This window comes from Elaeis guineensis, chromosome 11 (genome assembly GCF_000442705.2).
Source record: "Elaeis guineensis isolate ETL-2024a chromosome 11, EG11, whole genome shotgun sequence".
Classification (NCBI taxonomy): domain Eukaryota; kingdom Viridiplantae; phylum Streptophyta; class Magnoliopsida; order Arecales; family Arecaceae; genus Elaeis; species Elaeis guineensis.
In genome coordinates this window covers 110,315,621-110,330,613 of record NC_026003.2, presented here as the reverse complement: position 1 = coordinate 110,330,613, position 14,993 = coordinate 110,315,621, and the positions used below count along the sequence as shown (strand labels likewise).

The 14,993-nt window shown below is 38.5% G+C and overlaps 1 protein-coding gene across 2 annotated transcripts; it reads left to right on the top strand.

Annotated features, from left to right (window-relative positions):
• Positions 1 to 9,826: 9,826 nt before the first annotated feature.
• On the top strand, positions 9,827 to 14,348 carry LOC105054210 (protein SAR DEFICIENT 4). 2 transcript variants are annotated; one of them, XM_073245280.1, is made up of 2 exons: positions 9,827 to 10,952; positions 11,715 to 13,892. In XM_073245280.1, exons 1-2 carry the CDS (start codon positions 9,932 to 9,934, stop codon positions 11,756 to 11,758), a joined length of 1,065 nt encoding a protein of 354 aa, XP_073101381.1. In that variant the 5' UTR covers positions 9,827 to 9,931; the 3' UTR covers positions 11,759 to 13,892. The 2 variants fall into 2 exon arrangements, with proteins under 2 accessions (XP_073101381.1, XP_010933979.1); XM_010935677.4 differs by lacking the exon at positions 11,715 to 13,892 and adding an exon at positions 13,909 to 14,348 and having other exon boundaries at positions 9,829 to 10,952.
• Positions 14,349 to 14,993: the final 645 nt, after the last annotated feature.

Here is a 14,993-nt window from a genome sequence, read left to right as displayed (position 1 = left end):
GAGTGCGACGATCCTTCCATTAAGTTGTTGTATCTCTTTTTGGAGCTTGGATACTTCATATTGATGATAGCTTTTATTTTTTTGAGATTTGCTTCAATTCCTTATTGTGATATAAGAAATTTAAGAAATTTTTGAAAGTTACTCCGAATGCACACTTAGTCGGATTCAATTTCATCTGATGTCATCGAAGTGTGCCGAAGGCTTTTTCTAAATTTCGAACATGATCAGAAGTTTGAAGGCTTTTCACCAGTATATTATCAACATAGATTTTATGTTTCGTCCGATTTGTGACTTGAATAGTTTGTTGACTAGCCGTTGATAAGTAGCTCTAACGTTCTTTAAACTGAATGGCATTATTTTGCAACAGTGAATGCCTTTGTCGGTTATGAAGGCAGTATGCTCCTCATCTTTGGATGCCATCTGAATTTGATTATAGCCTGCAAAGACATTTATAAAGCTCAAAAATCGATGTCCCGAAGTTGCATCAACTAATTGGTTAATTTTTGGCAAAGAGAAACTATCCTTCAGACAAGCTCCATTTAGATTTGTGTAATCGATACAATTCTTCATTTTTCATTGATATTTCTCACCATTACTACATTGACGAGCCAATCGAAATAATTAGCTTCTTTGATGAAGCCAACAGCGAGAAACTTGTTGACTTTTTTATCGATGACCTTCTGTCTTTCAGGAGCAAAAGGTCTTTTTTTTTGTCTCACCAATTTAACTTTAGGATAAATATTCAGTCGATGGATTATTACTTTTGAAAGAATTCATGGCATATCTGTTGCCGACCAGGTAAAAATATCGACATTTGCTCTCAGTAGATTCACTAGTTGTTGCTGCTCTAGATTAGATAATTACGATCTAATTTGGATCGCCTTCTCAGAGTCTTCTTCTTTTAACGAGATAGAAATCAATTACTCAGCTGGTTCACCCCTTTCTTCATTTTTTCTTTGATCCAATTTATCAACAGATAAAGAGTCTTCAAATTGATTATTCTTTGTAGAGATCAGAAAGCAACGTCGAGTAAGTTGTTGATCTCTACATATTTATCCAACTTCATTTCTTGTTGAGAATCAAATCAATAAATGGTATGTTGAAACTACTACTCTCAGAGCATTAAGTCCAGGTCATCTAAGTGTGGCATTGTAGGTCGATGGAACTCAAACAATTGTGAATGTCAGGAGAATACTACTTTATTATGGATCTGTTTCCACGATTCATGGAAGAGTAATTTTTTTTTCCATGATAACTGCATCTCCAGTAAAACTGACTAATAGCATCGAGACTCTTCTGAGTCAATCAGTCGGTAGTCACATTCGAAAGAAAGTCGAATAAAAAATAACATCAGTTGAACTTTCATTATCAACTAAATTTTTTTTTACATCATTGTTTGCTATCATCGTCGAAATGACGACAGCATCATCATGGGGAGTTTATGTTCCCCAACATTATCTTCCGAAAAAGAAATTACATCGTCAAGTCATCATTTCTTCGCCGACTTTTCTTCGAAAGTTGGCCCCCGATCCTTCAATCGCCCAGAGATCATATCGATTACTCCCGCTGTTGGTCGATTGTTGATCATTTCCTCACTTATGGCTGAGGCTGTTGGTCGGTAGAAGATTGAGTCGGACAATCTCGTCAAAATTTTTCAAAGTAGCCACGTCAGATCAAGGCCTCAATTTTATCTCTGAGTTAAATACACTGTTTGATATCGTGATCGTGATCATGATGAAACTGATAGTACTTTTTATCACGACTCCTCGATGGTGCTTTCATCGGTGTGGGATGTCGAAGATACTTCTCTCCTTCGATCTCCATTAGGATCTATGTACGAGAAGCAGAAAGAGGAGTATAGGAGTCATACCTGCCATAATTGTTCGACCTTAAACTCCGTCGACGAAGCGAAGCTTGCTTATTGGTGGTTGACCGATTTGGTTCGGTTGGGGCTTCAGTTTTTTTTTGCTTCTTTTTTGATCTTTTCCTTCTATCTGGTGCCGGTCAGAAGCACCTTCGTCCGTGCGAATATACTTGTATATGCACTCCAAGAATTCAGCATAGGTCTGAAGAAGAATCTTATTCAAAGAATAAGTGAATCTAGATCCCCTCAGACCTCTCCACATAGTCGATATGGCCATATCTTCATTGAGATCCCTGATCTCAAGTGTGGCTACATTGAAGCGAGCCACGAAATCTCTCAATGTCTCTGTCTCGCATTGCTTGATTGAGAAGAGACCATCTGATGTCCGTGGTACCTTTCAGCTAGTGCTGAAATAGACCACGAAAGAATGTTCGAGCTGCTCGAAGAAATTTATGCTCCCGACTGAAGCTCAGAATACCAGACTCGAGCAGCCTTCTGAATAGTCATCGGAAAGCCAATACATAGGAGGGCATCGATTGCCCTTTGGATCATCATGAGAGCCTTATAACTCTTCAAATGATTAATTGGATCGGTGGAGCCGTCGTATGGCTCCATCTGCGGTATCTTGAATCGAGTTGGGATCAGCTCATCCAAGATATGCTGAGAGAGAGGTTGGACAGTGTGGAAGTTGTAGCCATTGAAGGACTTCCGATCTTACACCAAAGTCAGACAAGTTGGTGGTCGATCTTCTTGAACTTGCGCTCGTAGTCGTCGAGCCACCGTTGCTGAGATAATCCAGAGGTAGAATCTCCTGAAGAATTTGAGGATGGAGAAGGAGAAGGTGTACGTGGCCTTTTTCCCTTCTTGATACAATGTTCATGAAAAGGAGAAGGAGATCGTCACGAAAGATGTACGGTGTGGCGAGAATATCGAGAATGTGGTTGCTTGACTCAATGAGAATGCCGAGATGGTCATCATTCTGGAGATGAAAAGGGAGAGCACCATAGAGGGCGGCGACTATGCTTGGATGGCACTGACTGAGCCACCGACCCCTCCACCGACGGTTGTTGCTGTTGCTGCATCTGTTGTTGTTAGAGACTGTGGACTGTCTCCGTCAACACCTTCATTTACTGCATTAGAGCAGCAATTTATGCATCCGTTGTAATTACTGGACACGAAGAGCTGGGCTCTGCCAATGGAGACGGGGGAGGAAGATCTTCCCAGCGGAAAGATTGCCTTGCTGATCCAATTGAATATTGAGCTCTGATCTTAGCTATGATTGCTCGTATTCTTCCCTTCCTGGTGTGCCAATCTGTTGCGGCCAATCTCTTGTTGTGCCCGTTATTGGTGAAAAGCACCTGCAAAATGAAGTCCATACTGATCAAAATTGTGTCCGACAGGGACCCTCCGATGCTTAAGTCAGTGGGGAGTGATGAACAGTAGATAAGAATTCAAAGAGGCAGAGTTTCAGCTCTCAAGAGATTTTACCAAATGACATTCATTTACCTTCTTTTATAGACGAGTAGTTGGTAACCGTCTGTAATAGTTAGACACGTCGGTCCCGCTTGTTCCGATATTATGTGATTGTGGGATGGATGGTTATACCTGCCACTGATCATGTTCTGACCATTATGCGCTTTCTGTGCTGGCAGTTTCTGGTAAGCCGACTATATATTGGTAATTAAGATATATCGATCGTATATCAGTAGTTATGAAAGTCCGAATGACCTTCGGTCGATAACTTTAATATGCCGACGATCATTGGTCTGAAATCAATCGAGTCGTTATAGTTGGAGTCTATTAAATTTACGGATAGTCGATTGTCAGTCAGCCAACTGATTGATAGTCGGCAAGTCGTGCTTATCAGATCGATCAAAAGTCAAAATCAGAGAATCGGCTGAATCGCCCCAACATGTAGGTGAGCGTGATTTAGCTGGGTTCATGGTGGACCAATAATGTCGCATTCCTCAATCAAATTATGAAATGTTTTTCAATGAATAGGGGTTTGCAGCGATCTGTTTTGGAAGGTTGCATATCCATCCTCATAATACCTAACTCAGTTGGGGTATTCTTCATTTAGATACATTTACTGGAGTTTGATCTGTTGTCAAAAATTTAAAAATAAAAATATATTTCTAGTTTTTATTTTTTTTAGGCAAGTGGCTATTAGTATTCTAATTGTTCTTGCCAAATTATTGAACTAGTATTGGTATTCTCATGCTTGGTGTCATGTCCTTTTGCTCACAGCTTATATAGACATCCATATTATGGTTCACGAGAACCCAATGAATAAGAACCGATCGAATCCAATCACACCATCCGAGTAGCCATTGCCATCTAATTAGTGTTCCGAACTTCCTGTGAGCCAAGGGGACATCAAAGCTGTGAAAGAAAAATTATCTGTTCTATATTGTATTGCCTTCTAGAATTTTTGTTTTTTTTTTTGGTAAGACCATGTCCACATAATATATCTGTGAGAAAGCAGATTAGAGGATAGCTATTGTAGAACAAAAACAGTCTAGTAAGGTGAATAGAGAAAACAATCAAAATGATCACTAATTTCTGTAGTTAAGCATGACATAACACCAAGGATACAGCACAAGCACACATTTGAGCACATTAACAAGGTATACTAATATATCATCACTACACTTTAGGGAAGTACAACAAAAGGATGGATGAAGCTATGTCTCTCCATTTTTTTTTTTTTTTTTTTGGTGAACTAGCTATGTCTCTCCTTTATCATGCAACCTTATTATACAATACAAATCCCACATCTCATTTCAACAAAAAGGTAACTATTTTAACCCATAAAAATAGCAAGGTACATAGAAGCAACAGGATAGTGTGCACAAATAAGTAGATATTACCTTCCATAAAACAAGTCTGCAAAGGCAACGCCCAAACATACTTCATTTTTGAAGAAGGATATCTTATTGCCTCCATTAATATATATAATAATTAGATAGCAATTAAATATGATGGTATCGCATTATAAAAAGCCATGTGTTGACTTTCAATTAGAGTTGGGCATCGGGTTGGGCCACCCATGCCCAGCACGAACTGGATCATGCCTAGCACCGCCCGTCGAGCACTGTAGTGGGCTGTGCAATTCTAGAGATCGGACTGGATTGGAGATTTGGTGGTCCATGGTCCAGGCCTAACATGGCCCTTCAGAGCCTGGGCTGGTACAGCACGGCACATGCGCAGGCCCGACACGGCCCACGTGCCAGCCCATATGGGCCTAGGCATGGCTCATTTAGTACAGCACGTTTTTAAAGTTTTTATTTGAAAAAATAATTTTTATAAAATAAAACAGGTTAAGGGATAAATAAAAAAAAAGATAGGAGATATATATATTTTTTTTGTAAAAGTAAAAACTACCTTGTAATGGTGGAAGATTTGGTATAAACTCCTATCAGTTTATTAAGATAAATCAAAATTATACAAAAGAGAGAGGGAGGCTAGGCTTGACCTTCAGAATACAATGAGAGAGAGAGAAAAAAATAGAGGTGACTCACCTCAACAAATAAAAGTAAAAATATATAATTTTAAGAAATTAAGAATTAAAAATAAATCTTACTAATTGCCAGTTATGTTTATATCGCCTCATCAGATCTAGTATCATGTCCTCCTTCATTCTGAAGTTTCATCTCCACATACTGCAATCTTTGAAATAGAGCAGTATCTCAATTGTCTCGCACGTCATTCTGCTCTTCTTTTCATCCAGAATGTCAACCTGCACTAAAAATTAATTCCGATGCTACTGTAGACATCAGTACAACTAAAATATCACATGCAATTGCAAACATAATATGATATTGATTTTTCATACTCTACCATCAGGCCAACACATCAAGATTTTCTATTTAATTTTTATCTAATGCAAAAGAGATTTTATTTGATAAATAAAATTCTGATTCATTACTTAAATATGAAGAAGATATAGATGAAGAAAATGCATGTGAATGTCTTCTATGTGCAAGGAATGAGAAAACAGATGATGAAAGAGAGATACTAGAAGTGGATTGTGAAGATGATGTGGATTGTCTAAATTCATAAATCTTTTTATCATATAATGTAAAAATATCATAAAGCAGCTAAGTTACCTCAGCTTTTGATACTTCGAAATCATGATTTATATATTTACTAATTTCATCAAGTAAAATATGTACATCACTTAATTTGATTCATAGATCAAATATAATAGCTAAGTTATGCATGGGACATACCATATCTCAATATTGATTCTATTTATTTTTTATTTTATAAATAATAGGCATTAAAATATCATCATATCTATATTGTGCAAATTGACTACAAATTATATATGCTTGTTGTAAAAATGCATAAGAGGTTGGAAAATAATTACTAGAAAGAGTATTTATAGCATTATAAAAACTAACTAAAATTTTTTTTTAAATTTTTTTTAAATCATTTTCAGTCAAAATAAAGTCTAATTCATAATCATGTATATATATATTTAACAAATTTTTGTATAGATATGCATCATGAATCATTGTATATGTAGAGTTCTAACGGGTAACTACATCAAGTTTAAATTTTTGAAATATTTACCGTGGTCTAGACACAATTGTTTAAATTTTTGTAATCGTACTCTTGAAATATGAATAAAAAATACTGTATTCTTAATTTTTGCAATTATATATTAAACCATGCCTATTTCAGTTTAAACAGAAAGATTCAAAATATGACATGCACATCTAATATGAAATAATTTCTCATTAAAAATGAGATGAAAGAGTCCTTCACTAATTAGATAGCTATGTTATTATTAGATGCATTATTAAATATAACTGACATAATTTTGTTACTAATACCATGTGTAGTTGCAGTTTGATAAATAGCATTGAAAATTTATTGGCTAGAATGGGGATAATCAAATGAACGAAAAGCAAGAATATGCTTATTTAATTGCCAATCATTGTCTATATAATGAGCAGTGATAGAAATAAAAGATATACTACTTACAGATATAGTTCATGTATCAAAAATTAATGATACTTTTATATTTAAGGTAAAAAGTGTTCCAATGAAATCATCCTTTATTGCTAAGTAATTAGTTATACCTACTCTTCTAAATGTACATCTACTGATTTTCTGTAAGTAGGTTGTAAGATTAATTGAACATATTTTTCAAAATTAAAAGATTCATATAAACTAAAAAATAATTTATCTCTAATTATCTATTTTACAAGTATTTTTCTTTGATTTTTATGAATATAAGCAAAAATTCCTACAAGGACAACCCCTTGTGTATTAAGGATGCTTGAAAGACGAGAATCACTTACACTATGAAACTCTTAATGTCTCTTCAAATGGCCAGTTCTCCAGTACTGGCACAACTATATAATTTGATATATTTTTTATATTTTACTTATAGACTCCATCAACCAAAACTTTATCAAAATCATTCCGTACAGCACTAGTTCTTTTACGGGAAGAGGATCTAACTTCAACAGAAGAGGCTTCAAAGGGAGTAGAAAGAGTTTCTTCCTCCTTAGAAATAGGAGAAATACCAATATGTATGGCGGTAATATTCTCATTATCATAAGTTGCCATCTAACTAAGTAAATTTAAAAAAATAAAAATTAACCCGTAACCAGCAAAAGAAAATTGAGTAGAGTCAACGAGGAAGAAGAGATAGAGTGGAGAGTTGGAGAGTTAGAAGAGGAGGGCTGGACCATCCGAGAGTCAGATAGTCAGAGAGCCGGATTTGTAGAGCCGAAGAGGTAGATCGGAATAGAGTCGAAAAGAGTACAGTAGAGTAACTGAAGAGCTGCCTCTTGAACTCCGACCTCCAAAAGGAGATGCGTCCTCCTCTTGTATAACTCTTGAATTGCTAAATTATAATTGCTATTTGTTAAATATTGAATGGAAGAGAGAAAAATTGCTGGAAGAGAGAATAAATAGTAGAGAGATTAGAGAGGAAGAGAATTGGTTTGATGAATTGGTGTTGTGAGAATGAAAGAGGAGGACCCTATTTATAAAAGTTCTAAAATTTTTATTTTTTTCAAAATACCCCTTAATCTAGCCCATTTTTGACTGTTGGAGGGGTCAAAATAGTAAAAATAAAAAAATAGCCATTAGGACCCCTTAAAAAATAAAAAAATCTTAAATTAACCATTACGGGCCGTACCAGGCACGGTCCGTAACGGTTCCAAAAGGGCTGTGCCTGGCATAGCCCGTTTGGGTTGGAAAAAAAAGAGATCGAATTTAGGCCTGCAAATGGGTCGAGTCGGATCAAGTCCTGAGTGATCTCGATCCGATCCGACTTTTTAATCGGATCTTGATATTGGATTCATACCCATCCTGATTAAAAATCGGATCAGATCGGATCAGATCGGATCGGATCGGATCGGGTCCATGGCTGAATTTATTGACCCATTGGATCATTCGGGTCGGGTCAGGTCTATATATAACCCGGCCCCAATCCATGAAATGCAGGTCCGATTCGGATCGGATCAGATCACGGGTTAAATTTATTTGAAACTTACCATCAGTGAATACTAATGCTGGATGACAACTAAGAAAGACTTCTTTTCTTTTTTTCCTCCAATCCTCCAATCGTAACTTCTAATAATTAATTATATTGGATGACAGAGGGAAACAAGCGATTTTTGAGAAGAGTCAAGATTTCAAAAGTCCACACAAAAGAAGAAAAGTAAAAAAAAAAAATTTTTTCATAATAATATAATTGTCCCAATCTAAAACATCATATAAGAGGAATACTTATACATGATTAAAAATGAGACTGCATATACTGTGGATGACACAACATCTGTGCACATTAGAGCATGCTCTGAAATTTCTTAAAGTCAACAAAATGAATTGAAATTCAAGAAGCCCTCTTGCTTTTGTACCTCATAGTACAGTAAACATAAACTAGAAGGTTTAGAAAACTGAGCCTGGCAAGAAGCAAGAAGAAGTAATCGAGATGTCCTTCATTTAAATTATCAGAAATCCATCCAATTTTTCTTCCTTGGGTTGTTATAGATGTTACAACATCAGAATAAAAGAACTGAAGGGTTTGAAAATTTTTAATTTTAAAGATTTTTAGTTTGAGAATCAGACGGAGAAGACCGAAGGGTTTGAAAAATTTTGACCCAAGTCCAAACTCCTATTTGGGTGAGTTACTCTAACTAGGTTCGGGTCCTATATTTGGGTTTGAATCGTGTCGGATCATGTATCTTAAGATCCAAATTAACCCAAAAATCTCAATGGGTTGGATTGGGTCGGGTTGGATCTAAATTCAGAAAATCCAGGATCTGATCCAGAAAAAGGAACGGATCCAATTTTTGAACCCGATCCGGCTTCATGGGTCTTTTAAATGGGTCCGGATCGGATCTAACGGATCGGATCGGATCACGGACAAACCCGACTCATTTGCAGTCTTAGTCGAATTAAACGGCCAACGGACATGCCTGACATGGCCTGTCAGTCCTCGGATCTAGGCCATGTCGGGCGGAGGGTTTAGGCTTTTCGTGCAGTGCCGGCACGGCCTGTTTACTAGATGGACGTGCCTGGCATGGTCCACTATAGTACTTGACCCGATGGGCCGAGACCGGATATGGCCTGATACGCCAAGTCTACTTTCAATTAGTTGAATTCATGTTCGTGACATTATTGTAGTCACACCATTAGATGATTTTATAATCAACAAAATATATATATTAAAATTTTGTTCTCTTTTGAAGCAATTGGTTGAATTCATGTTCATATTGCACGAGTAGTTGATAACGCATTGCACGAGCACATGATCAATAGACCGCAAAGTTTGGTGATGGCGTCGGTATTACTCTGAAAAGTTATTTTGTATGCCACTGAGAGTCCCTAAGATCGTGCTACACATAACAAACACTGGTATGCGTTATTACGCAACTTGACTGCCCCCTGCGACCAGCCGTCCCCAGGATCGTGCTACAAATAACAGATGCTAGTATGCGTTATAACATGACTTGGAGTGGCTTCTGCGACCAGCCTTGACCTTCCACGGAGATAACTTAGGAAGCTGCCCATTTGACGCGCTCATCTCCTCTGGCGATCATGGCGTCCCCGCCGCCCACCACCACCGCTGGTGCCATCGAAGGAGGCTGCGACTTCCTCGATGCCGCCACCCTCCGCTCTTTGCTCACCCCCTCCGCCCTCATACCCCACCTCCGCTCCTCCCTCCCCTCCCTCTCCTCCGCCGTCCAGGCCCCGCCCCGCCAGAGCTTCTCCCTCGACCCCTCCTCGTCCTCCTCCCTCCTCCTCATGCCCTCCTGGTCCTCTGACGCTTCCCTCCCTTTCATCGGCGTCAAGATTGTCACCTCCTTCCCCCACAACTCCGTCCTCCGCCTTCCCGGCGTCCACGCCGCCTACCTCCTCTTCCGCTCCTCCACCGGCGCCCCCCTCGCCTCCCTTGACGGCACAGCCCTCACTTTCCTTCGCACCTCCGCCGTCTCCGCCCTCGCCGCCGCCTTCCTCGCCCGCGACGACTCCCGCGTACTCGTCATGGCCGGTGCCGGCCCCCTCGCCCCCTACCTCATCGCGGCCCACCGCGTCGTCCGCCCCGGCCTGAAAAGAATCATCATCTGGAACCGAACCCCTGATAAAGCTCGAATCTTGGCAAGAGATCTCCAAGAACAGGAGGCGCGAAGGGAAAACAGCGGGGTAATTTTCGAGCACGCCGAGTGTTTGGACGAGGTGGTCGGGCTGGGGGACGTGGTGAGCTGCGCCACGAGGTCGGAGAACCCAATTGTCAAGGGGAAGAAGCTGAAACCCGGGGCGCATTTGGACCTGGTGGGCTCGTTTACCCCAGCGATGAGGGAGTGCGACGACGAGGCGCTGGCGAGGGGGAGGGTGTTTGTGGACTTTGAGGTGGCGCTGGAGGAAGCAGGGGAATTGGTGGGCGCGTTCCAGAGAGGGGTCATGGCGGCGGAGGATGTGGCAGGGACGTTGGCGGAGTTGGTCGGCGGGGCGAAGGTTGGGAGGAGGAGCCCAGAGGAGCTGACGGTGTTTAAGTCGGTGGGAACGGCGGTGGTTGACCTCCTGGCTGCACAGTTGGCTTATGACACTTACTTGCAGGGTAGAATCTATCCAAGTTTTGATTTTTGTTCTTATGTTTGGTATTTTGATGTTTATCTTAGATGCTTTAATTCCCATTACTTTTTCCTTGCTCTTTGTATTGGATCGTCAGTGTCGATGGTTTTTCTGCCAAATTTTTCTGTAGATCTTTCATTTCATTTCTCTTCTTTTCCTATGATCTTTAAACTGTTGATAGAAGAGATGAGAATTGCCGTGCTTTTAACAGTTCATTGGTAGGGTAACATGTTTTGCAATCTTTAGATCTCTACTATTAAATGGCAAATCATCATGGGAAAGTAAGTCATCTCTATGTGTTCTATTTGCTCAATTTATACTTTCTTTACTCCTTTTCTTTTTGCTGAAAAGGGTTCCTTTTAGGGTCTACGTTTGTACTTTTAGGGCTCACAACATGCAAAGCTGTTTCTTTATGAAACAATTGAGGATCTGAAAGTTCGAGAGAATCTTTCTCACAGCAATATTTGCATGATGTTAAATAATGGGAGATGTCATTGGGAGAATTATACATCAGAGTTGGGATTCATTGTCTTTTAATGTAAAAGCTATAGAAGAAAAATCTCATTGTTTGGAAATGGTTGTATGAAATACATATAGCAGTGAAGGTATAAAATGAAGTGTATAGACACCATTGCAATAAATATCTTAAATGCCATCTTGACACAAAGTCATTGCTTTGCTTTGCTTTACTTTACCTTTTCTCCTAATTTTTTTATATTTATTTTTAGCTATTTTCCTCTTTTTTCAGTTTTGACAGCAAGCAGACCCGTTCCTTTTCAGAGAATCCATTGAGGGACGTGCGAAAAAATCTAGTTCTTACTTGTCATTAGGTGAGCAATAAAAAAAAAATGGCAATATGCAGCCAGTTGATTTGAACTACAAATTATAGAAGTGCCTCAAGTTTTAACAATAAAACACAGTGGGTGCAGGCAACCATATACACAGAAGAAGGGATGGTTTCGTGCTAGATTGAGATTGAAAATGATTTTTAGTGATTTGTTTAGCTTAGAGATCTTGAAGAATTTAAAATGCTCGTACTTTGCACGTGTATTAAGTTGATGTAACAAGTGGGTGTTCTCGTGCGGTACATGTGTCTTTCATGGCAAGAGTCATTTAATGATTCTCAGAATTCCATGTCTTGACCGGGGAAAGATGACAAGAAAAAAAAAAAATTTCTTAGTTTCGCGATACTTTGGACTGGCCCATAACAGTTACAGTAAAATAATTATGCCATGTTGACTGGAAAATTTTTGTTATTCCATAGTCTAGATTAATTGGAATTGAGGCGATTCTCTAGTTTCTAGTCTTCAATAGTTCACTTCTGAATTTATTTAGGAGTCATTGTTGCTGTGCGAAGGAAAATTCTATTCAATGGATGTGGTGCAAGCATGTCGCATGATCCACAGGGCCGGTCCTGATATTTTTTAGACCTAGGGCTAAATGAAAAAATGGGACCTTCTCTATTAAAAATTAACATACTTTAAATATTAATTATCATTGAAAAATTAATCTACGTGCAATAATTTTCTATAGATATATTCGTTAAGCAGTGTATAAAATCCATCATTAACCTATTTAATTATTTTTCTTGTTATAATATTGTAGAAAGCCATCCTTGCACCTTATTGGAACATCAATACAAGGTCTAGGCCTGGGGCGGTAGCCCAGTTTGACCTGCCTCAGGGCCGGCCCTGATGATCCACCTCCACACTTCCCTGGTTTATGACTGCCACCTGCCCACGCACAAGTGGTGGTGGCATTTAACAAAAGTGGAGGAACTTAAATGGCAGATCACACATATTCATATGCACTTATCCAGAATATTGCAATATCGTGTATTCTTTTCACAATAATGATTTCTGGTGATTTTATTTAAGGGCTGCGTCACCTGGAGAGTTGAAAAGATTGTTGAGTTTACTGGTTTTCTAACAGAAATTAGAAAATATGTTTCATTTGCTTCAGCATGGTTCCGTGCAATTTTTACGATTGCTTAGGTGTAATGTAAATAACATGAACTCTAATTAAGGCCACCTTCACTAGTTCCCCCCTTTTCTCAAAGGAGTGTAAGTATGGGAAATATTTTGTTTGGACTTGCATAAGAAACTTTATCTGGCAGGATAATTATGCTCAAATCTTTTTCCATTTCTTAAAGCAAATAATATCAAAGATGGCTTGCTTTTGTTTGATCATGATTTAAAGTCCATATATACAGTCAAAATACACACACACTCAACTGAAGTTGGGTTCACAAATGATAGCATCAGGCAAGAGGTACGAGAAGGAAAAAAAAAAAGCAGAAACAGAGGGAACATTTAATTCCCTAACATTTGTATCTGTCTATGTATGTCCATTTGTATCTGCATGTGTTATACATGGTTGGTGGTTCTATGGGTATGTTGGTGGATAGATATCATCATTTGTCGGTACGTGTGAACCCAGCAAGCGTGTGATATATTTCTGTCGGGATGGATATTGCAGTCATCACTGATTTCGTAATGTAACCTGGATTTCTGTTTTCTCTATATTGAAAGGTTAGTGTGATGCCATGCCTTCTGACATCGAATATTTCTATGACATTAAGTGCATCTTTTGGGTATGGAAGTTTTTGGTTTTCAAAGTATCATTGTGGAATGCTTGATAGTTGTGATAACATTTCTGATGAAGTCTGATCACTCTGGTTGTATTGCCAAAATACAAGATTGTAGGATCATATCCTGTGTGGTTCTTTTATCTTCTTCGACAAGATCAGGAAAGCAGGATGATGTTTTCTTAGATACTATATTGATTGCTCTTTGGCTTTCCCAAATAATTTGTTAAATTCAGATCATTAAAAAAGGTTTTCCTTGTGACTATAATTTTTTGCTTGTCAGGTGTTAATCCGTGCATAACCATTTTTGTTTCTTTTTGCTGATCTTCATGAGTTCTTGCTATTTCTGTTGCAGGTTCTCCATGAACTTTTCCTTAAACAAGTTCATGCTGCGGAGTCCTTGGAAGGCAATCTGTTGCTGGACATGGATTTAGTTAATACTGATGTTGGTGTTTAAATGGTAAAATAATACAGGTGATGCTGAAATACTGGAAGATTAGGTACCACCATGGCATGGAAAATAATGTAACAAGCTGCTAGTTCTTATATAGGCGACTACTGTGTGCTTAAGATTTTATCCTAGTACATTTCTACACATCAAGCCAACTATCAGGTCATTCAAGGAAAATTTGGCAGACCAGAAATCTTGTATGAATACTATGATGTATGCAATTATTCAAAAACTGAAGGTGGTTTGAGTGGCAGATTTAAAATCAAGTTAGTAGGTGGCCGAGTTATCTTAAACCTGGGCATCTACCAGCTCAAGGAAATGAAGTGTTTGGGAAATTCAAGTTTCTTCTGACATCTAAATACCATTGAGAGTCTTCTGATAACATGACTTTATTGATGAGCTTGCATGACATAGAACTCGTGTCCCTGGATAGATGCCCAACATCAATTTTGTTTTCTTGTGCAAGTGGAGAGCTGTGTACCTGGTTGGGGTTCTAAAGGTTGCAAGTTAGAACTTTGACAGGCATACTTATATTAGAAACAAAGATATTCTCTATCAATACCTTATGACAGTAGTGTAGTCATGACCGACAAGTTATTCAAAATCCCAAAATTGCTAATAATAATACAAGCTACCAAATTGCTAACTTTGCAGATTGTTATAGGAAATGGACTCTGCTGACAGAGTGAATTAGCAATAGATATGGGTGTGTGTTGATCTTAAATCAATTATTGTGCCTAACTGTCTAGATTGGGTTGGGCCTATCATGTTGTCAGACTTGAGAAATTTTATATGAACAAATGACTTCATATGAGAACATAGTACATCTATGAAATCAGATCACAACTATGTATATTATATGACCTAATCATAAATTAACAATTTAAAAAGGCAGGCATGCTCAGATTGCAAAGCAACATCAACATGAAAAATATATTTCATGTTAGTAATGGAGTGCATGCAATGCGCACAGGTGAAAATGAATCAGT